This window comes from Phocoena sinus, chromosome 7 (genome assembly GCF_008692025.1).
Source record: "Phocoena sinus isolate mPhoSin1 chromosome 7, mPhoSin1.pri, whole genome shotgun sequence".
NCBI lineage: Eukaryota > Metazoa > Chordata > Mammalia > Artiodactyla > Phocoenidae > Phocoena > Phocoena sinus.
The window spans coordinates 63,218,396-63,244,340 of NC_045769.1; the positions used below are offsets into that span (position 1 = coordinate 63,218,396).

General features: G+C 36.1%; 1 protein-coding gene across 3 annotated transcripts in view; it reads right to left on the reverse strand.

Moving 5' to 3' along the window:
- Window positions 1-25,945, reverse strand: part of UBR3 (ubiquitin protein ligase E3 component n-recognin 3) — a 232,659-nt gene that overhangs the window by 93,062 nt on the left and 113,652 nt on the right. For all 3 annotated transcript variants that reach the window (XM_032637364.1, XM_032637365.1, XM_032637363.1), the window contains exons 21-24: window positions 24,068-24,172; window positions 22,810-22,983; window positions 20,514-20,974; window positions 16,359-16,447 (exon numbers count right to left, since the gene is read on the reverse strand). In XM_032637364.1, the coding sequence (XP_032493255.1) occupies window positions 16,359-16,447; window positions 20,514-20,974; window positions 22,810-22,983; window positions 24,068-24,172 (829 nt within the window). The remainder of the gene's footprint in view (window positions 1-16,358; window positions 16,448-20,513; window positions 20,975-22,809; window positions 22,984-24,067; window positions 24,173-25,945) is intronic.

A 25,945-nucleotide genomic window follows, 5' to 3' on the forward strand; every position in this document is an offset into this window, starting at 1 on the left:
GGATACCGTATTACATTTTGCTGTCATGTCTTTTCCAGGATCCCATCCAGGATACCATATTACATTTAGTTGTCATGTCTCCTTAGGCTACTCTTAGCTGTGACGGTTTCTCGGACTTCCCTTGTTTTTGATGACCTTGACAGTTTTGAGGAATACTGGTCAGGTATTTTGTATAACATTCCTCAATTGTAATTTGTCTGATGTTTTTCTCAAGGTTAGTCTGAGGTTATGGTTTTGAGGGAGGAGGACCACTGAGGTAAAGTACCATTCTCATCAACATCCTATCAAGGGTGCATAATATCAGCATGATTTATTACTGTTGATATTGACCTTGATCATCTGCTTTAGGCAGTATTTGCCAACTTTCTCTCCTGTAAAGTTACTTTTTCCCCTTTTCCACACTGTACTTTTGAGAAGGAAGTCGCTAAGCACAGCCCACACTTAAATAGTACAGAGTTAGGGACTTTACTGGTGGTCCAGTGGGTAAGACTCCATGCTCCCAAGGCAGGGGGCCTGGGTTCGATCTCTGGTCAGGGAGCTAGATCCCGCATGCATGCAGCAACAAAGAGTCCAATGCCACAACTAAGAAGTCCGCATGCCGCAATTAAGAGCTGGCATGCTGCAGTGAAGGTCTTGCGTGCCACAACTAAGACCCAGAGCAGCCTAAATAAATAATTTTTTTTTTTTTTAAGAGTAGGGAGTTATGTTCCACCTCCTTGAGGGTGAAAATCTACATAAATTATTTGGAATTCTTCAGCATGGGAAATTTGTCTATTCTCCCTCATTCATTTATTTATTCAATCCTTTACTTACGGTAGTATGAACTCATAGGTATTCATTTTATACTTAGGGTTATAATCCAATACTACTTTATTTTCTTGTTCAAATTGGTCCAACTTGGCCTTTGGAAGTACTTTCAGTCGGCTTCTGAGTCCCTCTGACATACTGCCCCACCTCCCACCCACCAATGTGTGTGTGTGTGTGTTTAGTACTTCCTAACTGCCTAGAGCTATGAGATGCTCCAGGCTCATCTTGCATATTCCCTGCCCCAGTTCTAGAAGTAACCATTTCTCCAAGGAGATCTGCTTCCTTTTTATTTTAATTTTTCATATATTTTTGGAGAACTGTATTAGAAACCAAGATCTGGGGCACTGGGTGTGCTTGTTTCTACTGGAGTATCTTTACTTCTAGGCCCTCTCCACTGACACAGGAAGGAAAACTATGTCTGCATACTAACTTGTGTATATGCACGTACCCATAAATATTTATACATATGTAATTTCACCTGTATCTATATTAACCTAAATGTGAGTTCATACTGATGTCTCCAACTCTAATCCATTAAAACATGGACATTCTAGCATCTTCCCTTGCTTAGCTGTAACCTCCCTCTCCAACAGTGAGAAATCAAGTTCCAATCATCTGCCATCTATTTACAGGCATACCTCAGAGATATTGTGGGTTCGGGTCCAGACCATGACAATATAGCAAGTATGGCAATAAAGTGAGTCACATGAATATTTTTGGTTTCCTGGTGCATATAAAAGTTATGTTTATACTATATTGTAGTCTATGAAGTGTGCAATAGCATTATGTCTAAAAAAAACAACGTACACACCTTAATTAAAAAGTACTTTATTGGTAAAAAATGCTAACCATCATATGAGCCTTCAGCAAGTCTAATCTTTTTGCTGGCAGAAGGCCTTGTCTCAAGACTGACAGCTGATGACTGAGCAGGGTGGTGGCTGCTACAGGCTGGGGTGGCTGTGGCAGTTTCTTAAAATAAGACACCAGTGAAGTCTGTCATATTGACTGACTCATCCTTTCATGAATGATTTCTCTGTAGCACGCAATACTGTTTGATAGTATTTTACCCAGAGTAGAACTTCTTTCATAATTGGAGTCAATCCTCTCAAACCCTACCACTGCTTTATCAACTAAGTGTATGTAATATTCTAAATCCTTTCTTGCCATTTCAACAATCTTCACAGCATCTTCACCAGGAGTAGATTCCACATCAAGAAAGCACCTTCTTTGCTCATTCGTAAGGAGCAACTCCTCATCTGTTCAAGTTTTATTGTGAGATTGCAGCAATTCAGTCACATCCTCAGACTCCACTTCTAATTCTAGTTCTCTTGCTATTTCCACCACATTGTAGTTACTTCCTCCACTGTAGTCTTGAACCCCTCAAAGTCATCCATGAGGGCTGGAATGAACCTATTCCAAACTCCTATGTATGTTGATATTTGACCTCTTCCCATGAATCATGAATGTTCTAAATGGCATCTGAATCCTTTACAGAAGTTTTCAATTTACTTTGCCCAGCTCCATCAGAGGAATCACTATCTATGGCACCTATAGCCTTGTGAAATGTATTTCTTGGGACTTCCCTGGTTGCACAGCAGTTAAGACTCCGTGCTCCCAATGCAGGGGGCCTGGGTTTGATCCCTGATCAGGGAACTAGATCCCACATGCGTGCCACAATTAAGGAGCACACATGCCACAACTAAAGAAGCTAGCGAGCTGCAACTAAGGAGCCTGCCTGATGCAACTAAGACCCGGCACAACCAAATAAATAAATATATATATTTTTAAAAAGACACTGCTTTAGGGCTTCCCTGGTGGCGCAGTGGTTGAGAGTCCGCCTGCCGATGCAGGGGACGCGGGTTCGTGCCCCGGTCCGGGAAGATCCCACATGCCGCGCAGCGGCTGGGCCCGTGAGCCATGGCCGCTGAGCCTGCGCGTCCGGAGCCTGTCCTCCGCAACGGGAGAGGCCACAACAGTGAGAGGCCCGCGTAACGCATAAAAAAAAAAAAAAAAAAAAAGACACTGCTTTAAAAAGAAAAAAAGAAACGTATTTCTTAAATAATAAGACTTGAAAGTCGAAATTACTCCTTGATCCATGGGCTGCAGAATGGATACTACAGGCTTGAAAAACAATATAATCTCATTCATCTTCATCAGAGCTCTTGGGTGACCAGGTGCATTGCCAGTGAGCAGTGATATTTTGACAGGAATATTTTTTTTCTGAGCAGTGGGTCTCAACAATGGACTTAAAATAGTCAGTAAGCCATGTTGTCAACAGATGTGCTGTCATTCAGACTTTGTTGTTCCACCTATAGATTAGATTTAGAATGACTCTTAAGGGCCCTAGGATTTTTGGAATGGTAAATGAGCACTGGCTTCAACTTAAAGTCACCAGCTGCATCAGCCTCTAACAGAAGAGTCAGCTTGTTCTTTGAAGCTATGAAGCTAGGCATTGACTTCTCTCTAGCTATGAAAATCCTGGATGGCATCTTCTTCCAATATGAGGCTATTTCACCTACACTGAGACTCTGTCATTTAGTGTAGCCACCTTCATTAATCATTTTAGCTAGATCCTCTGATTAATTTGTTGCAGCTTCTACATCAGCACTTGCTGCTTCGCCCTGCATTTTTGTGCTACAGAGATGGCTTCTTTTCTTAAACCTCATGAACAACCTCTGCTAGCTTCAAACTTTTCTTCTGCAGCTTCCTCACCTCTCTCAGCTTTCACAGAATTAAAAAGACTTAAGGGCTTGCTCTGGCTCAGGCTTTGGCTTACGGGAATGTTGTGGCTGGTTTGATCTTATATCCAGACCACTGAAACTTTCTCCATATCAGCAATAAGGCAGTTTTGCTTTCCTATCATTCGTGTGTTCACTGCAGTAGCACTTTTTTTTTTTTTTTTTGCAGTACGCGGGCCTCTCACTGTTGTGGCCTCTCCCATTGTGGAGCACAGGCTCCGGACGTGCAGGCCCAGCGGCCATGGCTCACGGGCCCAGCCGCTCCGTGGCATGTGGGATCTTCCTGGACCGGGGCACAAACCCGTGTCCCCTGCATCGGCAGGCAGACTCTCAACCACTGCGCCACCAGGGAAGCCCTGCAGTAGCGCTTTTAATTTCCTTCAAGAACTTTTCCTTTGCATTCACAACCTGGCTAACTGTTTGGCACAAGAGGCTTATCTAGGCTTTCGACATGCCTTCCTCACTAAGCTTAATCATTTCTAGCTTTTGATTATAAATGAGAGACGTGCAGTTCATCCTTTCACTTGAACACTTAGAGTCCACTGTAGGATTATTAATCGGCCTAATTTCAATATTGTTGCACCTCAGGGAATAGGGAGGCTCAAGGAAAGGAAGAGAGACGGGGATAGCTAGTCAGTGGAGCAGTCAGAACACACAAAACATTTACTGATTCAGATCACCATCTTATATGGGTGAATTTGTGGCACCCCAAAACAATTACAATAGTAACATCAAAGATCACTGATCACAGATCACCATAACAAATATTATAATAGTGAAAAAGTTTGAAATATTGTGAGAATTACCAAAATGTGACACAGAGACACGGAGTAAGCAAATGCTGTTGGAAAAATGGCACCAACAGACTTGCTCAACGCAGGGCTGCCACAAACTTTCAATCTGTAAAAAAACACAGTATCTACAAAGTGCAATAAAGCAAAGCACAATAAAATGAGGTATGCCTGTATGTAAGTGCTCAATTTCAGTATACATGTACAGTGGTTTCAGAACAGTTAACCCATTCACCATGGCAGAAACTTTATCAACTACAGTACAACGCTTATGTGCAGTTCCTTTTGCCTTCAGTCTTAAGCAATTCCACTCATTTCCAAGTTAAGCACCTTTTTCCCATTCCCTTCAATGAAGTTGTTTCATACATTTGTAATATACAGTTAGATTCTCTTGATACATTCTGTATTCCATCCTGAAACCTCCAACCTCCTAAATGACTTTTTAATTTGCATACTTAAGATTCACTCTGTTACAAAGTCCTATGGGTCTTGACAAAAGCATAGTGTTATGTACCTAACTTTATAGTATCATACAGAATAATTTCACTGCTCTAAAAAAATCCCCTATGCTTCACCTATTTAGCCCATTATCACTCCCAAACCCTGGCAACCACTGATTTGTTTACTGGCTCTATAGTCTTGCCTTTTCCAAAATGTCATGTAACTGGAAACATACAGTATGTAGCCTTTTCAGACAGGCTTCTTTCAGTAAGCATACACATTTACGATTCACCTACATCTTTGCACAGCTTGATACAGCATTCCCTTTTATTGTTGAACAGTATTCTATAGTATGGATGTACCAGAGTTTGTTTATCCCTTCATCTACTGAAGGACTTCTTCACTATTTCCAGTTTTGAGCAATTATGAATAAAGCTGCTATGAACATTCATACACAGATTTCTGTGTAGACATAAGTTTTTATACCAGTTGGGTAAATACCTCAGAACATGATGGCTGTATCATATGGTAAAACTAAGTTTAGCTTTATAGGAAAATGTTTCATTCCTAAACGAAAAAATTTCAGGAGAAAGAACTTTTTGTATCTTTAATTGACAATACATGGAAAAAAACCCTGAGTTAATGTCAGATTTACATCACTGTAACTGGTTCTTTAAAATTATTAGTTAATAGTATTAAAACTATATAAACACTTATCTCCATCTAGTGGCTACCAAAGAGTAGATATATAAAGTGAAATACCAATTTCAGAAACTTATGTTGACTGTTTACCACAGCACTGTTAGTTATAGCAAAATCAAAAACAAACTGAAAACAAAGTGAATATCCAATAATAGAGAGGTAGCTGAGTAAAGTACTTCATTATGGGCTATTATGAGCTTTCCCTCCCTCCCCTCAAATAAAGAAACGGAAGGAAAAGAAACAAATTAGAGCAGTGGTTCTCAACTCTGGCTGCACATTAAGAATCAGCTGGGAACTTTCAAAAGGTTCGTATGTCTGAGCCCCACTCCCAGAGACTCTTCTTTAGTCTATAGTGGATCCCAAACACAGATATTATTTTAAGGGGGATACAATGATTCTAATGTACAAAGTTGAGTACTACTGAATCAGAACTACTAGAGAGTACCTGGAGGTATTACTGAGGTAGAGAGCAGCAAAAAGTGATCCCATTTGGTAAAGCAAACAATGATCAAAATCAAGGAAGAAAGAAAGGGGGAGAGGGGAGAAGGAGGGGAAACCTGATATGAACATATAATTGTAGTATGTTTGTATATGATTATATAAATACAGAGGAAAGCACAAGAATATACCAAGCAAGCTGTAAGCATGGGTCATGGAAGGAGAAAAAAATAATATGGATTAAAAATATTTATATTAATCCCGTGTATATAACATTGCATACATATGCAAGCACATGTGTGCATAATGATATCTGGGATAAAAAGAGATCCCAGATACTAATTTGCAGGGATATTCATGATACATTGTTAAGTGTTTTAAAAAGGAAGCTGTACCCCAATGTTCATAGCAGCATTTATAACAGCCAAGATACAGAAGCAACCTAAGTGTCCACTGACAGATGAAATGGATAAAGAAGTATACATACACACACACACACAGAATAATATTCAGCCATAAAAAAATGAAATCTTGACATATGCAACAATATGGATGGATCTAGAAGGTACTGTGTTAAAGTGAAGTAAGTCAGAGAAAGACAAATAACTGTATGACCTCATAAGTGGGATGTAAAAAAACAAAACAAAATGAAACAGAATCATAGATACAGAGAACAAATGGGTGGTTGCCAGAGGGAAGGGGAGTGGGGAGTGGGAGGTAAAATAGCTGAAGGGGATTAAGAGGCACAAACCTTCAGTTATAAAATAAATAAGGCAGTGGGATGTTATATATAGCATAAGGAATCTGGTCAATAATACTGTAGTAACTTTGTATGGAGGCAGATGGTTACTAGACTTAAAATGATCATTTCATAATTTATGCAAATATCAAATTACTATGTAGTACACCTGAAACTAACATAATATTGTACACTAACTATATTTCAATTTTCTTAAAAAAGGAAGCATGGGACTGCCCTGGCAGTCCAGTGGTTAAGGCTCCGTGCTTCCAATGCAGGGGGCACAGGTTCGATCTCTGGTCGGAGAACTAAGATCCCACATGCCGCGCTGGGCAGGCCAAAAGTTAAAAAAAAAAAAAAAAAAAAAAAAAAAAAAGGAAGCAAACTGTACAGTATTATATACAGTAAAATTTTATTTCAGGAAAAACAAATAGAAACAAAATGTATTCATGTGAAACAAGAAAGCCTGTTTATAATGGTTTATCCTGGAGGGGTGAGATTTAAATGGGAAGGTAGGAAGAGATGACAAGCTTTGCTTTCATACAGTTTTGTATGATATGTTAAGCATATTTTTCTTAATGTCTTGGATTGGTATCAGTGGGTCTTATTTATGGAACAAATAACCAAAACATAACATACATTTATGGGCTGTATTTTTTTTTTTTTTTTGAAATATACCACATCACAGATGACTGACTTGAATGACAGATGCAGCACCATCCCTCAAAAATGAACAAATTTACAATCAGAGCAACCAACATAAAAAGTATTCTATCCATGAGATCTGCTTTCTAATTTAAGTGAAAAGAAATTCAATTAGTTTCTATTTAGTTGAGAGAATAAGAATTTCACAAGTTAACACAGCAAAATTTACATAATTTATAAAATAATAACAGATGCCACAGCCATAAATACATAGGACTAATGCACTATATGCATTCCAATGTCACAAGTAGATCGGTCCTACCTAAAACAGAGCAAGTCTACAGCTGTGCCTGATTCCAAGCAAATGTAAGAATATAAAAGAGGCTAACTTATGATAGAATCAAACCCTAAAGCAGCAAAAAGATGTGTCAGGGAATAAGAAGCAGTTAAAGATATAAACAGCATCCTTTTCCATAATAAGAGAAATGCTCATTAAAATTAGACCAGATACCACTTCTTTTCACCTACCAGATAAGCAAAAATACAAAAGTTTGACAACATATTCTAATGACAAGTACGCAGGGAAATTGATACTATGACACATTGTTGATGGGAATGCAAAATGGTACAACCCCGTAAGGGTAATTTGGCAATATCTAGCAAAATTACACGTGTTTACCCTTTGACCCAGCAATCCCACATCTAGAAATCTATCTTACAGATACATTATCAAAATACAAAAAGATACATGCACAAAGATATTCATTGCAGTACAACTTATATAACAAAAGACTGGATATTACCCAAATGTCCAATAATAGAAGACCATCTGAATAAACTATGGGGGGGTGGTATTGTGGGGAATCTACTATACAGGTAGAAAAAAGAATAAAGAACATCTCTATACACTGCATGATGGGTTCTCCAGGATATAATGTTAAGTGAAAAAAGCAAGGTAGAAGAATTATACATAGTATGTTATCATTTACCTAAGAAGGGGACACTGGGGATGTAACTATTTTTATGTCTCAATATATATATATCCCCAACCCCCTTTCTTATATAAATTATTAAAAAAATAAAAGGATAAACCTCAAATTAAACTGTACTATTAAATAGCAAAATAAACAGCTCCCTCCACAACTAACAACAATAAGAGGTCAACCAAATCCTGATCTATGCCAGCTCCTGCTTGGACTACCCCACTTTCCAAACGAAATCTTAAAGGATGGGTACTGTGGACAGCTACTATTTCTATCTACCTAGTATCTACTGTCCCATCTGCTAACAGCAGGACTCAATTTTTGCTTAGAGAATCATACCATCACCCCCACTTTTGATTCATATGACTGGAGTGGGGCTGACCTTATAAGTAGGCTAGACTAATAGAGACACACCAAGGATTTTTGTTTCAGCTACTGGAAAAGAAGTATTCTTTTCATTCTGGTTTAAAAATAAATAAATAACACTTTCCAAACACATTGAATATCCCTTCTATCTTGTACCTTGTACCTCAATCAATCAATCATCAGTCTATTAATTCTTATTTTGCAACTATCCTCATAACTGTCCCTTTCTATCTCCAGGCTACCAACTTGGGGGAGTAGGGGAGGGGAGGGACTTAACTCTGCTCAATTTGCTTCAAATATGAAGAAATAGTAAAGAGCTTGTTGATTAACAGCCCATACTCCACCATTTACTACTGTATAATCTCAGACAAATTTCTTAACCTAAATTTAGGCAGCTTTATCTGGAATACTACCATCTATCTCATGGGTCTATCAGGACAGATAAGTCAATATACAGAATGTGTTTAGCATAGTTTTGGTTACACAGTTAACATACAAAAATATATATCATCATCATCATCATCATCCCCCAAAATTCATACCTTTAGACCCAGACCCAAAATACAGACAAGGTTTTGTATATACAATGTTCATAATAATTTTTAAAAACTGTAAAACTTAAGTCCAATTATGATGGGATGATTAAATTATAGAATAAAAGTAGTAATAGCCAATGCTTATAAACACTTATTATGTGCCAAGCACTCTAAGTGTTTTAAATGTACTAATACATTCAATCTTCACAACAACCCTATGAGGTAGGCAGTATAATAATCCCTTTTTAACTATGTGGAAACCAATGTAGAGAGAAGTTCAGTAAACTACTCCAGGCAATGGAGTGGCTGCAATATGAACTTGGCAGTAAGGCTCCAGAGTCCATGATGATAACCACTACCTGCTACCTCTCCAACGAAGTAAAGCCTTTAAAAATCATAGTTACCAGGAGTTTTAATAATAATATAGGGATATGTTTATGCTAAAATGTTGAGCAAGAAGACATGAAACCAAATTGTACTACGCAGTATCATCTGTAATGTACGTGTCTTTTGGATGGTGGGATTAGGGATAAAATTCATCCTTCTTTATGTTTTTCTGTACCATATAACTTCTACGATTAAATGTAGTATATTTAAGATAAGAAAATAATTTCCAAAATAAATTTGCTCTATATTAAGCATCTAAACTCTCACTTGAAACAATTATGCTGGATTTCAGTCATATCTATCTGATAAGCCTTAATGAATCAAGGTCTAACATCCTGACTTCTATACCTAGATGGCTAGTAAAAACAAATAATGGGGTATAGTAATCAGGAGACAAAGACAGAAGGAATTGCAGAGGGAGTCTTTTCATATAGAAAATTTGATAACTACAAAAAGGCATTATCAACATATAAATAAGAGTACTAATCACAGAGTAGAAATCTGTTGCATTCAGAGAGAAAAGCGTTTGTCCTTAAATTTTTACCTAATGATGTAAAATATTTGATTAGAGGACTTGTAAAGTACTGTATGTTATAAATTCAAAATACTCTACATGTTATGTTACTAGACTAGAAATCTTGGGAGAACATCCCTCATACACAAAGATAAAGGCAAAATAAGAAAGAAGCAACTATAGAATGCTTACATTTACAACACAGATGGGAAATAATGCAAGAAGACAAAAGGTATCTGACAAATAAAGCAGAGGACTGGACTGAGATTAAATTGTGTCTGTATTATTGCTAAATAGTACCTCAGGTGTGGGCCCTGCTTTATGTGTTAATAATATTATAATACATAATATCAGATGTAAATGAGCAGAGTAATCAGAGGCAGTGAGACATATGACTGTAATTTTTATCTTGAGCGATGTATGAAAATGGGATCTCAAACAGGTTCTAGGGGTCAAACAGATCTCTTTGGGAAGGGAGTGAGTTATAAATAAAAGGAATATGCAAATCTGAATGGTCCAGAATCCCACTGGCATGGCCATAACCAACATAAATAAACCAAACGCTCATGAATCTATTACTACCTCACCTGTCACCACTGCAGCATGCAAGAACCGGGACTAGGAGAGAGCGGAGCCCATTATCCTGATGGCTTCTGGGAATTGCCTCTGTTTGCTAGCAATCATGTCTGCCTGATCCCTCAATTGTTGTTCCTGTGCCCTGGCTACTACCAAAAAAGATCAAACCTTCCAAAAAGTAGTAAGATTTAGGACAGTGAGTCAATAACTTTGCACACTACTGACATTCAAATATATGATTGTGAACATAACTGGTTCCTAAGCATTGCTTATCAAATTTTATACTTAGCCTGGGTGAGCAACATCTCCCACTCTCATTAGCAACTATTCCAAACCTCAGGTGGCATTCTTTTCACTCAGCAGAACTCACGTTTTACTTAGCCCTGAAAACTGAAGCAACTGAGTGATCACCTGAACTTCCCACTTCCCCTGCGCCTAATGGAACTCACCTCTATCTCCATCCGCTCTTTCCCTCTTCCCTCCAGTCTCCTCAGGGAAGGAGGTGGCCACTCTCCTATTCAAGACAATACTACCTAACCTCCTCTGGATACTTTGCTTAATCAATTCCTTAGAAAACTGTTTTTGTTCTATCTCACTTGGGAGTGGGAGGCAACAGATAAAAACAATTTCTGAAAGCAGTATTAACTAAGCTTTTTTTCTTAGTTCCTAAGGTTGCCAACAAACAAACAAACCGAACTGTACATCAAACTGGTTACACTACCTCCCCCAAAAAGACTGCTCTCAAGTGACTTCAGAACACAGAGCTTTTGACTATACACCCTTAGTAGAATTACCGAAGCACAAAATGATCTGTAAACAATTTTAAATTTTTTAAACTTAATTCAATGATTTCATTGTTTAACATAATATCCAGGTTGGTATTTGAAGCTATTTACTTTGAAAGAAAAAGTAATTTTCTTACATATGATGTATTGTGCTTGAGTAGGAGAATATTCTCAATCCTAGGACACGTATATTGAAGTATTTAGGAGTAAAGTGTCATGATGTCTATAACTTACTTCATTTAGTAGAGACAGACAGAGAGGGAAAGAACAAATAAAGAAAAATGTTAACTAGGGGAGGATTATAGTGGTACATGGGAATTTATAATACTATTCCTTTAGCTTTTCTGTATGTTTGAAATTTTTCATAAGAATAAACAGCATGTGTGAAATTAACTCATTTTGGTTTAAAAAAAAAGCATTTATATACATATATACTCAGAAAAAGATTTGTAAGGATACAGCCTAGGTTAGGAAATCTGATAGTAAAAATATAATATTATTTTCATATTTTTGATTATATGTGCTTTCTAAGTTTCTATAATAAAAATTTAATGTTTCTGTAATAACAGAAATTTTAACTTTATATATTATAATAACAAATATAAGTAAGTATCTAATCAAGATTGCAGACTGAGCACAGGCTTTTGTCTCCATTCCTTCTAAAAAACCACTGAAATAAAAGTAGAGAAATACATAAAGAAATATTTCCCCAAGAATATAGAAAAAGGATGGAGTTGTGGAAGAGAGTTTCACCAACCAACAAATAAGAAATGTCAATAAAATTTCCAAAAGACTGGAGGAGATGGAGACATGCTGAAAATGAAAGAAAGTCATAAAAGCTGCAACCACTTATGTATTATGAGAAAGTTTACAGAAAGGAAGAATTGATCTCTCCGTTAGAAGAATGTCAACTCTGGGCTCAGAATCAGTCAGTGAGGCACAGGATAGGAGTCATAAGTATTAAGTGACTCTGAAAACAGAGTAATTAATCAAAAGTCTATATACAGAACTTCACTACTCAGCACCCCAATTCCCTCCCCAACTTTGACTGACAGAGCACTCAGATAATTTGACATTTACCTCACAGAGGAAAAACAGACTATCTTTCTCCAGAGGAACTGAACAAGTCAGTTGGAGAGCACTGGGGTTTCTAACTGAGTGTTAACATCTGGGGGCCCAAACAGAGTAGTCTGCAGTCCTCCCACCAAAATCTAAGTCTGACAGTCGACACACCTCATCCATAATCACGCTAAAGAGAATTACTAGCATCAAACCTACTTAGACCTCAGCAGGGTAAACCCAAATTAACTACCCAGACCACCTTTCCAGGAGAGTCAAGGATTATCAGGCAAATGAGGAAAACTAACAACATGAAAGACTAACTTAAATTTCTAAGTAATTCAGAAGGATAAAGGATAATTGAGAAAGAGAGACATTCAGAAAGATTTGAGAAAAAATTCTACAGACAAAGTAAGACCAAGATATTGAAGAGAAGAAACCTCTAAGCATGTAAAGCAAAAAGAATACATGATATAAAAAGACATAACTGATGAACCTAGTGGTAGGGCAGGAATAAAGATGCAGACGTTGAGAATGGACTTGAGAACACAGGGGGAAGGGGAGGTTGGGACGTAGTGAGAGAGTAGCATTGACATATATATACTACCAAATGTAAAACAGATAGCTAGTGGGAGGCAGCCACATAGCACAGGGAGATCAGTTCAGGGCTTTGTGTCCACTTAGAGGGGTGGGATAGGGAGGGTGGGAGGGAGACGCAAGAGGGACGGGATATGGGGATGTATGTATGCATATAGCTGATTCACTTTGCTGTACAGCAGAAACTAACACAACATTGCAAAGCAATTATACTCCAATAAAGATGTATAAAAAACAAGACATAAAAGATTAAAAGATCAATCCAAGAGATCCAATATCCAAGTAGTGAGAGTCCCACCAAAAGAGAATAAAGAAAATATAAGGAGAAAAGTATTATAATAGTTTTCTATTGCTGTTTCACAAATTACCAAAAATTCAGTGGCTTAAAACAACATTTATTATCTCACACAGTTTCTGAGGGTCAGGAACCTGGGAGCAGCTTAGCTGATGGTTCTGGCTCAGCATCTCTCATGAGATCGCTATCAAACTAACAGCTGGGCAGTATTCATCTGAAAACTTGAATGGGGCTGGCAGTTTCACATCCAAGTTCACTCACATGACTGTTGGCCAGAGGCCTCAGTCCCTAACCACACAGGCCTTTCCATAGGGCTGCTCACAACATGGCAGTTGGCTTTCCCCAGAATGAGCAATCCAAGAGAAAGAAAAGCCGTCAAGAGAGAAGCCATAGTATCTTTCATAACCTAATCTCAGAAATGACACACTATCACTTCTGCCATATCCCAGTGATCATGTCTACCAATTCTGGCACAATGTCAGAGAAGACTACACAGGGCATAAATACTAAGAGGTATGGATCATTGAGGATCATCTTGGAAGATGGCTATACCAGTTATCAAGAAAAATCATAGGAAAAAATTTCCTCAGAGCTTCTGATACATGAATCTTCAGACCGAAAAGGTCCATTAAGTACTAAGGAGAATGAAAAAAGATCCACCTAGATACATATCATAAAACTTCAGATCTCTAAAGATCAAACAATTATAAAAGTGTCACAGGAAAGGGAAAAAAATGCTCACCCACAAATGAATAAGAATCAAACTACCACCATATTTCTTATCAAATTAATGGCAAAAGACAAGGGAGTATTGCTTTAACAGTTGTAACAGAAAATGTGTATCAACGGGGAATTTTATGTTCATCCAAATTAACAATCAAGCATGAGAGCAAACCAGAGTTCCATCTGGAAATTTAAAGAATCAGAAAGTTTAGCTTCCAGCACAAGCATTATTGGGAATACACTTGAGGCTGCACTCCAATAAACAAGACTCCCAGAAAGACATAAGATGCAGGAAACCCCAGATAAACATGATAAGAGGAAAATCCTAAGGTAATGGCTGCAGAGCATGCCTACAGAGCAAATGGACCAGACTGGAATAGAATTCCATGCAAAGGACAGTATGATTGAGTGGGCAGAATAATAGGGATATCATAAAGGCATATTAGTTCGAAAAAAAGGCAGTTGGAAACTTCAGGAGAAACAAAAGACAATATAACAAAGTAATGGCTCAAACAGAAATGAATAAAGGATGGTATGGTTTTAGCAATTGCAAGACTGTGAGAAAAGAGGCTATATACTAAATACAATCTCCTTAAAGTGCACTAGGAGTCAGGCCAGTGGACTCAAAAAAAAAAAAAGTAAATGAATACTAGGTTATTTTTTAGCCCTGTATTCAACAACATTCAAACAGTTATCTTAACTGTTTTTCAACATATAGAATAAACCTTTGGATGGAAGACTTGACTGCAACTGCAAAACAAAATGTTGGCAACCTTAATTTAAAAGAAAAGAAGTAACTAATAAAATGCAGAGGGTAGAGATAAGGAAAAGAAAAATGAAAACTAAGGGTGGTTATTAGTTCATTTTATATGAAGAGATATGAAAAACTGGCTATAGATAGAACACTTAATAGAACACTTAATTGTAACACTTATTACAATTATCTTTAATCTGTAAAAACCAAAAAATATAAATAATTATTAATTTTTGGAAAGAAGGAAAAGAAAACACAATGGAAAAAGTGAAAGCAGTGTCAATGAACTAAATCCTCATATTTCTTATCAGAAAGTCAACTGAACCAAACGTAAAATAGATAGCTAGTGGGAAGCAGCCGCATAACACAGGGAGATCAGCTCGGTGCTTTATGACCACCTAGAGGGGTGGGATAGGGAGGGTGGGAGGGAGGGAGACGCAAGAGGGAAGAGATATGGAGACATATGTATATGTATAACTGATTCACTTTGTTATAAGGCAGAAACTAAAACACTATTGTAAAGCAATTATACTCCAATAAAGATGTTAAAAAAAAAAAGTCAACTGATAGCAAGTTAATCCAATAAGCAGAATTTAGTATACTTTACATCAAAGTTATGTCTTGAACATAAACTCTACTGTTGATGGTTTAGAACACATTATGCTAAATCTGGACTGACCCTCCTCTTCACACCTCTTGTGAACATTAGTTATATATTGAACAGTAGTTAATATATATATATAACTCTAGTTACATGTGCTTATGTGCATGAGACTGTATTTGCATGTCTGAATGCACATATGTGTATATATTTTAACTAAAGGCACAACTTCAGTGTATTTTCTTTCAGCATTTTTGTCTAAAAGTTAAAAGAGAGAGAGAGAGAAATCAATGAAATGCAAGTAATAGTCAGGGAAGGGAGTATCCTGGTTAACTGAAGCCTGAGATTAATTAAGATTTAATCTATTTTTCCTATGTGTGTAAAAGATTACTCATAGCAATCTACCATCACACAGGAAAATAGCATCCTCTCTCATTGTACAAATGCTAATGCTAACCCTAATGGAAGTGAGAAGTGCATCTGATTTTAAGAAATAGTGAAGGGGTGGGCAGCAGGAAGAGACACGGAAAGTATCTGAAAACTATTTTAAGGATCTTAGAATAATTTCTCAGGAAAAAATCAGAATAAGTAAATTCACAATGATGAACCTCACAAATCTAAAGGACAGTTTAACAGAAGAAAGCAGCAGGAGAATACTGTATTACTACCATCAGGAAGAACTTTCTAACAACTGTAGCTACTCAACAACAGAATGGACTGTCTATAATAAAGGTCTGATCTTCCATCACTCTATTGTTTAAATAAAGACCAGAAATCATCTGTTTGCAATGTTAAAAACTGGTGGATGATTGGACTAGATAATCCCTAAGGTAATTGTAACTGTAAGTATGAGAGTTCTAAACTAATAAATTTTGACTTACCAACATCCATTGCAGTTTCCATGAAGCTTTTCTGTCGTGAAGCAAATTCTGCAAGCAATTTCTGCTGCCTCTCTCTGGCCTTTTGTCGTCTAGATTAAACAGAAATAAAGTGATAAGTACCAGACGTGCTTAAGACATACCTACTATCTTTCAGGGGTATATAATGTACGAAAGGCCCCCCGCACACAGTTAAGAACAACCAATTTTCTGTACTATGTATTAAATTTCAGGTAAAATTTTATTGTCCTTAAAAGGATTCTGCTGCTTTAAAATAGTTTGACAATCATTGGGCTTAAATAGGTAAAAATAAAAGCCACGATTTACTTTAAAATGTGAAATAATAATTAAAGTAGATAGAAAATTTGGATGTCCAACAACACAATTTCCTAAATATATGTCAGTTCATAGCAAGAGCAAGAAGAGTTTTAGCTAGGAATCCACAATTTAACCCCAGGTACAAATAACAGCAAACTCATTGCTAGAAGAAACTATTATGTTAAGCTATGAACAGAATCTAAAAGATAAGAATAGTCAGATTTAGGGGACCTCCCTGGTGGTCCAGTGGTTAAGAATCCGCCTTCCAGTGCAGGGGACGCAGGTTCGATCCCTGGTTGGGGAACTAAGATCCCACATGCTGCGGGACCTTAGCATGTGGGAGCAACTGAGCCCACGCGTTCTGGAACCCACACGCCACAACTAGCGAGAAGCCCGCACACCACAACAAAAGATCCAATGTGCCGAAACTAAGACCTGATGCAGCAAAAATTAATTTATTTATTAATTATTTTTAAAAAGAATAGTCAGATTTACTGTTACCTTAAAAACAGGTCTCTTCCTAAAAGAGAAATAGCAAAAAGCCAGGAAGTTTTCCAGTTTCTACCAGGAAATATTCCAAGTTTGGTTTATTTTGTTTAAAGTAAAAGAATATGAAAGAGTCTCAAATACAAGATAAAGATAAAACTATATTCCAAATCTAAGCATAAATATTCCTTTGGATTAGTTCACTTTATTCTATTTATTAATTATCCCTTATCTACTTCCAAAGAGCATTTTAATTTGAGGCTAGTTGAAAAAGAAAAAAAATGACTATAACATAAGTATAAGAAAATAAAAGTAAACTAATAAAGACAGGAGATAGGCTTCCCTACATTTAAAGATGCTAGAAATACTAATAAGCATAAAATTCTACCCCCAGCAAGGTAAGGTTCATATAGTAATTCAAAACAAGAGAGGAGGGAGAGGAAGAAGAAAAAGGTTAAAAGGTAAGTTATACATTAACTCATTGGGAGAGACAAACTTTTTACTTGAACTAAACTCAAAAAGGGATTTATCATAGCCCATGATACAAAGGACATTAAAAGCATAATGGATGAAAAAAAAACCCATAATGGATGGAGTATACTACAGCAGTTTCTTTTAGTGACCATTTATTATATCTATATACTACAAAAGAATTTTATTAAACTGAGACTCTATGTAGTAATTTCTATGGGAAACATAAAAGAATTCTGCTATTAATCTGAAATGATTCAAGGATATAGAATTTAGAAGAATGGAATGCTGATGGTAATTTTTAGATTATTCACACATCCACTCTGACCCATTTAGTGGAGATAATCACAAACATCTATAAAATCAAGTACTGTGGTCCAGCTTACCATAAAAAGTTACATATTTTTGCCAATAAAGTTCAAGAGATTTTTAACACTCCTTTTCTAACATTTATTTTAAATGTAAGTTAGGGCCCACTTAAGAAAACTCACTGTATTACCTATTTTATAAATATAACTCTTATTTTTTATATTATATTTTATATTTTAAGCCAATATATTATTATCCAGGTTGATCACTCACCCTACTCATCAAAGTGGACTCCCAATGACATTAGCCATTTCAAAAAATTAAAAACCACTCCTGGGCTTCCCTGGTGGTGCAGTGGTTGAGAGTCCGCCTGCCAATGCAGGGGACGCAGGTTCGTGACCCGGTCCAGGAAGATCCCACATGCCGCGAAGCAGCTGGGTCCGTGAGCCGTGGCCGCTGGGCCTGCGCGTCCGGAGCCTGTGCTCCGCAATGGGAGAGGCCACAACAGTGAGAGGCCGGCGTACAGCAAAAAAAAAAAAAAAAACCACTCCTGCACTCTCTTTCCTTCCTGAACGTGGAAGGTGGCACAGTGGCCTAGGACAGGGTGTCAAGACCCAACGGCCCGGCACAGGAAGGCATTCGTGTGGGGGAAAGTTACAAGAAATTGGTTACATACAAGGGAAGTAATCAAAAATTAATACATATCAAGGATTATAGGGGCCAGGTTTCTCACTATGGGAGGAGAGAGTTACAATTATGAAAAGAATAATAAATCCTATGGTGCTGGATTAGAATTGGGATTATCAGGTTGAACTCACAGTCATAGTTTTTAATAACTCTCTCTCCCCTCCCTTTATCCGCCTCCCATACACACACATTTTTGCCCACTAAGAGGGTCTGTGAATGAGCTCATTAGAATGAGCACATGGACTGTAGTTTCTAAATAAGATTCTTTACTAAAAGGAACTCTTTGGAGAAATGGCTAATACCAAACACAAGATGAACCTGGGCTATCTTCTTGGCCCAGAAAATAATTGAAAATGCTCAAAGAATGGTGGGGAGAAATCCAAAGAACACAGAAACCAGCTTGAAGGGACTCCCACTGGTCAAATCTAGAACAATTTGAGCATCAAAATGATTAATGAGCATGAAATTATAACCCATAAAATAAAATAGGAATCCATAACTCCAAACTGATATAAGTAAATAAATGAATAAACTGAAAGTTGATGGAGAACAGGATATTGCAACATCTCAAAGTATCTCCCCACAAATTACATATTAATTAAAAAGGGGGAAAAAAAAAAGAGAGGAAAGTTACTAAGGGTAACTTGACAGTGAAGAAGTCTAACAGACACCCTCATAATCAAGTGATCAAAGTTAATCACCAGTAATTAAACAAATTAAAATCATGTGACACCTGATAGGATGCAGTCAAAAGAAAACAGCAACACTTCCTTTTTTTTTTTTTTTTGGCCAGGCCACCGCAACTTGCAGGATCTTAGTTCCCCAACCAGGGATTGAACCCGGGTCATGGCAGTGAAAGCCCGGAATACTAACCACTAGGCCACCAGGCAACTCCCCAGCAACACTTCCTTGATATTCCTCTCAAAGGTGCATCATCGGAATCCAAACATAATAGGAAAGGAGACAAGCCCAAGTTGAGGGACATTCTACAGTGTCTATTGCTCTATAATCTTCAAAAGTGCCAAGGTCAAGAAAATAAAGGAAGAACTGAGGAAACTATTCCATGCTGAAGGAGACCAAAGAGACATGACAACAAAATGCAATGAGTGATTCTGGACTGGATCTTTTTGCTCTGAGACACATTACTGGGACAACTGTCAAAACTTGGGATCTAAGGATTTTATCGTACTAAATAAAATGTTGATTCCCTTATTTTGAAAGGTGTATTCTGATTAGGTAAGAAAACGACCTTATTCCTAAAAAACACACACTAAAGTATTCCAGGGTAAAGCAACTTACTCTGAAATGATCCAGGAAGTTCATTGTATTATCCTTGAAACATTTCTGTAAGTTTGAGATTTCTTCAAAATAAAAAGGTTTTAAAAATTAAACCCATCCTCAAAGGACAAAAATTTGTCATCAAGGAAGAAATGGAAACAAACAAAAATGTGCCGTAGATGCTCAAAGACGTATGAGACCTCCAAAAATGTTTAATAATAATAGCACTGATAGAATATGTGTTTGGTCTCCTATACTACTCCTTTGTAAACTTATAATAAACTTATAAGTTTCAGTATGTTTCCTTAATCAAAACAATGAGCTACGCACTCTACAGCTCACCTTTAAATACATACATGTACATTAACATTTAGAATACATATGGCTGTCACCATATGTATTCTAAATGTAAATGATAACTCAAGCATGCTAAATGCACAAGCACTGACTATCTTTGATTCCATTTACCTTACAAACTAATCAGCTATGATTATAGCTGATAAACATCCAGGTGATTAGCCTCAGATGGCCAAAAGTGGGGATGGGGGGTGGTAACAAAATCTTCAACTGTACCATACATTAGTTTAAAGCATTAAAAATAAAAATTACCTTTCTTCTTTGTCCAGTGTTTTCTTCTCTGCAGCAGTGATCTTTTTGGGTGGTACAGGAGGGGTCACTTTTCTACATATCTCTTCAATGATGCGTTTGTTCATTCTGCTTTGCAATGCAGCTTTTAGTAAAATTCTTTCTACTGCAGTTATACCATCTCCATGACTATACTTAGGTATATCTGGTTGGATTAAAATTTCTATGTCATCAAGCCAGGGAGGATAGTAGGAGTTTTGTTTTCCTGAGAGTTTGTGGTGAAGTTTAATTAACAAAGACAATATGCTTTCTTTAATTTCCAAAATGGCTGTAGTTAACTGTGGAGCTGAACCAGGTGCAGACCATTTATTTGAAGTTTTAGGACGAACCACCTGATTTGCTTCACTGCTATTGCGATTGATGATCTCCTGAAACTTCTTTCTACGCTCTGCTACTAAGCTGAAAACTTGCGCTGTACCAGAATTCTACCATTCAAAAGAGAAAGAAAAAGAAAAATCAAGAGAAGTTATTCAAGTGTCAAGTTTAAAACCATATTAGTACTACATTTTCAAAAGGGAATGTTCAAAGTTTCATCCAAAGATTTATTTATTTAATAGATTTGCTCTTTAAGTAAATCTGTCTCTTCACTTCTCTCAAATATACTTAGTCCCCCTCAACCTGGAAACGATCGAGGAGAAAGGCGATTAGCCACAGTAACACCTGTTTTACAACCTCCTGGGCCTACCTACCAGGGAAAATAGACAAAGCTTGAGTAGTTTCTAGAGCCATATTAAAGAGGAATCATAAACAAAGTCCTTCATCAGATTAAAAGAATAAAAGCTATTCTATCCAACATTCATCAAGAATACTATACTCTTTACCAACTTCTAGAAGACCATGATATCTTCCACTTAAGAAAATTATAAATTAATTTTTTACCAAATTAATGAATCTGAACTGCTAATTAATTTCATTTTTAAGGAACTTCAAAAGTTTGAAAATTAATTCTAACACAAATGCTTTAAGTTACTAAAGTGAAATATAAAGATGAAAAATCAAACTAATCTCTTTCATATTTAAATATCACTACAATTTGTTATTTGAACAGATTTTTTAAAACTATTTCTCTCAATAATTTATCTTCAAACTAGCCTTTTCTGCTAAAGCAGTCAAACTGCATTAGGGCTCTTAGAAATCATCTTTTAATTAAGATACAAGCTAGTTTAATGGATTTCATTAATTTTTTTTAAGCAAGCATAGAAAGGATACTTCAATCAGTTGAGCTTTTTATGAGCTAAATTATAACATACATTATTTTTTTTTTTAACATCCAAGCTGTTTTTCAACGTACTCTGTATCAGCATTAGAGGCAAAGGCTGCTGCTTATAGATTCCAATATTTTAATCAAAATTCTTTATGGTGTTCACAGCAAAAACGTATTGTCAAAGACAAAGAAAGTTCCTATAAATGGACTCTTCAAGAAATGTCTGAGTCAATGTTCTTTACTTGCAAAAATCTATATTGTAGGAATTAGAGGTATTTAAATTTAGTTACTTGCCCTGTCATATCAAGATTTTTCATTTCTGCTTTCTATAAATTAATTAAGCTACATGCAATGAGAGAGCTGATTTTCAAAATGCGTCCAAATACACAATATATGGAGTTTAAGATTTTTGTGGGCTTATTTTATCAAAGTTAATTAACTGCCATAGGAGAAAAAAAAAAAGCTGTGAATGGGCATGCCACCAGCAACTAAAGATTAAATTTATTTTGATTTAGGGAACATTCACTTTTAAGATGTTAGTAACAATGCTAAATATAAACAGACTGAAATGTGCCGCTTATAATTGGCCCAAAATACTAACACTACTAAGAAAAACCCACTATTAAATATGCAGTATTATTTTTTAAGTTCAATAATATGAATTTTCTTTAAAATTAAGCCGAAATTACTGCGTTTAAAAAACACACACACATTGAACATTTTTTAATCTAATCATATTAATTAAACACACACATATACACACAAATACTTCAGCATTTGTCCCCATTTCCAGTTAAAGCCATATTGCTAGTTAATGCAAATATTATATACTTCTACCTCTCTTTGAAGAACTTTAGGCCGACGTGAACTCTGGCAGATTAAAGGAAAAAGATGGGTGAGGCAAAAGTTGCTTAGATATATCAGAGGAATTAAAAGACAATTTAAAATTATCTACAACCACATTTATTTTTCTTTTGGATATGATAGGATGATCTAAATGACACAACCCAACATAACAAAGTCTTTCTTTTTTTTTGTTCTCTCTTTTACACTTACTTGTAAGGAACCCAAGCTATCAGAGCTGGTACTTGCAGGTGAGTCTCTCTTCACTTCTGGAGCAGTCTCTGGAACTCTCACTCTAACATAATTTATAAAGTGTCGCATATTTGATACTAAGTTACTACCAGGAAACCAACTGTCATGACAACGTTCTGGTCCACTTGCTGATGCCTAAAACATAAACATAATGAATATCAAACCTTGCCAATCTGGTCTAAGGTACAATGGAAATGTAACAAGCCCAAATAATAGTCTATTGCCTGTCATATTCCTGAATCCCTTATAGTCTCATTCACAAATCACAAAGTGCTAATAAAACCAAATACAAACACAAAATTTTAGAACAAATTTCTCCGTACTAATATAGGTAAGTCCAATGGAAGTCAGCTAAACTTCTCCAGAAAAAAATACACTTTTCAATTTGGAAATACTTAGTACAGAATATTATTCATCAACCATTAGGAATAACTCATAATACAGTCAAATAATGCTAATTTGGACTAACTGTAGAAGAAAGTCTGAAAAATCAACCAAAAGTCTGACTTAGTCTTAGAGGAATCGTAATGACCTTTTAATATCTATTATGAAAGAATATATGTTGACTCAACTTAGAATATAAAGTACAGCCTAGTCTTTTTACTTGTCTGGTTTTTTCTTGTTTGTTTGTTTTTTTTTGCTGTTATTATGTTGTGTTGTATTCTGTCTTTTTGGAGGGAGGGGATGATGAAAATATCAATTAATTATAAAATCAATTTGTAGTGACAATTACTTTTATGGAAGTGATACTAATAAAATCCTGAAACAGATTAACAACTTGTATTCTTAAGTAAACATTCTCCCTTAAAACAATACTTACTCCATTAACTTAAAACCTTTACAGAAACAATTTGCTATTCAAAATTAATCCCTAATCAAATTATTAGAATTTCTAGACTGAATTCCTAACATAACAATTATTTACCAGTAATCAATGCTATTAGCATAACACCAAAAGTGCACTAACCATGTTTCTTACATCTACATATTATGAATTATGAATTTCAAATTCAATAATTCTACAAATGGAGTTTAATGTATTAGTGAAACCTCTCAAAGAACATATGTACGTGAAAATTAAAAAGGGCCTTTTCCAATAGTTCTTAGGAAGATTTTCATCTGAGTATGATGAATCCATAAATACCTTTCAAGATGACATACAACCTTTTATTAAGGCATGTCATAACTTCAACATTTAAAAATACAAGAAACTACTTACCTCTTCATCTGATTCCTCTTCAGCTGAATTTTCAAGTCCTAATTCAATCAGATATAAAACCATGCAGAGTACATGTTCTGACAGATTTTGATGATCCATCAAAATCTTTAAAAAGGGAAAAGATGCCCTGTAATTACTTTTTTTCCACAAAACATATTTCACTTAAATATCAAAAAATATTTTAATGCTATAGATGAAAGTAACATAAAATACATATACACATATATACGTGTATGTATGCATATGTACATATATATACATATACATAGAAAATTCATAATCAGATACATGAATAAAGCCATACCTTGGTGAAAAGACAAAAATAAAACCCGTAAAACAGGTTCCTTCTCAAGATCACACAGTATTTTAGGCAATATCCAGAGATATTAGTTCACTGATTTCCTAAAGGTTAAGACATTAAATAATCCACTAAAACCATTATTATAAAAATACTAGTATCTAATAAAGTAATTTAACAAGACTATTTTACATTCTAAGTTGCTGACACTCTTCTCCTGATGACAAAGATATCAGATAAATAAGTTTGTTAAATAGGATAATTCATGCAAATGTGTTTGGCATAGCACCTGGCATATAACTGGGAGCAAAATAATTGTTTATGGAACATTAATATTCTTAAAATCTGTCTCTAAAATTAAAGCTCTGAACCTGAGTGTTTTGTGTTGTTGTGTAAATGTGTATGCAATGTGTGGTTTATATGAGTGAGAAAGGAAAAAGAAATGCAAGTGGTTAGGAGAGAGGCTTCTCTGAGGAAATACTGATAAATCTGACCTTATACACGGAATACACAATGCAAGCCTTACACATTTTATGCAGGACTTTGGGGCTAACCTACACCAATCACTCATTCAATATGATGCAACAAACTATTAACCAGAAGACACATAAAATACCATAAGAAAAAAACAGCCTGGCAACTATCATGTTGTCTTCATTATTTAAAAAAAAAAAGCCATCTGGTCAAACTATGGAAGGGGTAAGAGGAAGAGCTTCTGCGGGGAGTGGCATTGTCAGCTGCAGATGAGACTACAGAGAACAAAAAAAGAGGCCAGTCTAGGCTGAGCCTAGCAGAAACTGCCCAAACGGCAGAGGGAGCTTGGAAAGGACTTAGTCACTTAGGAGCTAATCTATTGTGACTAAAAAATAAAGACTTTCAGTTCACTGACTTTCTAATGCTTATTCTGACTACTGAGAAGGCTTTTCCATTCATATTTTGTGTGGCACAGTGGTGAGGAGAATAGACTTTCAAAATCTTTTAAAAACCTGTTTTTTAATACAAATTCTGTATATACTTAGCTATTTGACCTTGAGCAACATCTGGCCTTAAGTTTTCTCATCTTTAAAACTGGAATAGTAGTCCAGAATTATTGCAAGGATTACATGATCACTATCTGTAACTTGCTTCATACAGTATCTAGCAATTGGTGTTCAATAAATAGTAGATAGGTGGTATGGATAGTGGGAGGAGCAAGAACAGTAAGAGGGGACTGAAGGCTGGGAGGCAACAAAGGTCATGTTTTCTAATCCAGTACTTTACAGGGAGGAAACCAAGGCTCAGCCACACACTCAGCTAGCACAAGCAATACTAGAACAGTTTCAAACTCCCAAGGACTGCCTATCATTACTACTCTGCCTCCTCTTAATAAATAGAGCATTACTAGCTAAAATCAAATAAATTTTGGCTTGAAATCCTATGGCATTACATCTTACAGCTTCAAATGAGTAACTTAAGGGCTAAGAAAAGAAAAAACTTTATTAGGTACTACAAAAAAAAAATAAAAATGGTTTCTGGGGATTTTTATCAACATGTTCTATATTAAAGTTTTTTAATATTAAACATGGCAGGAGATGAAATGG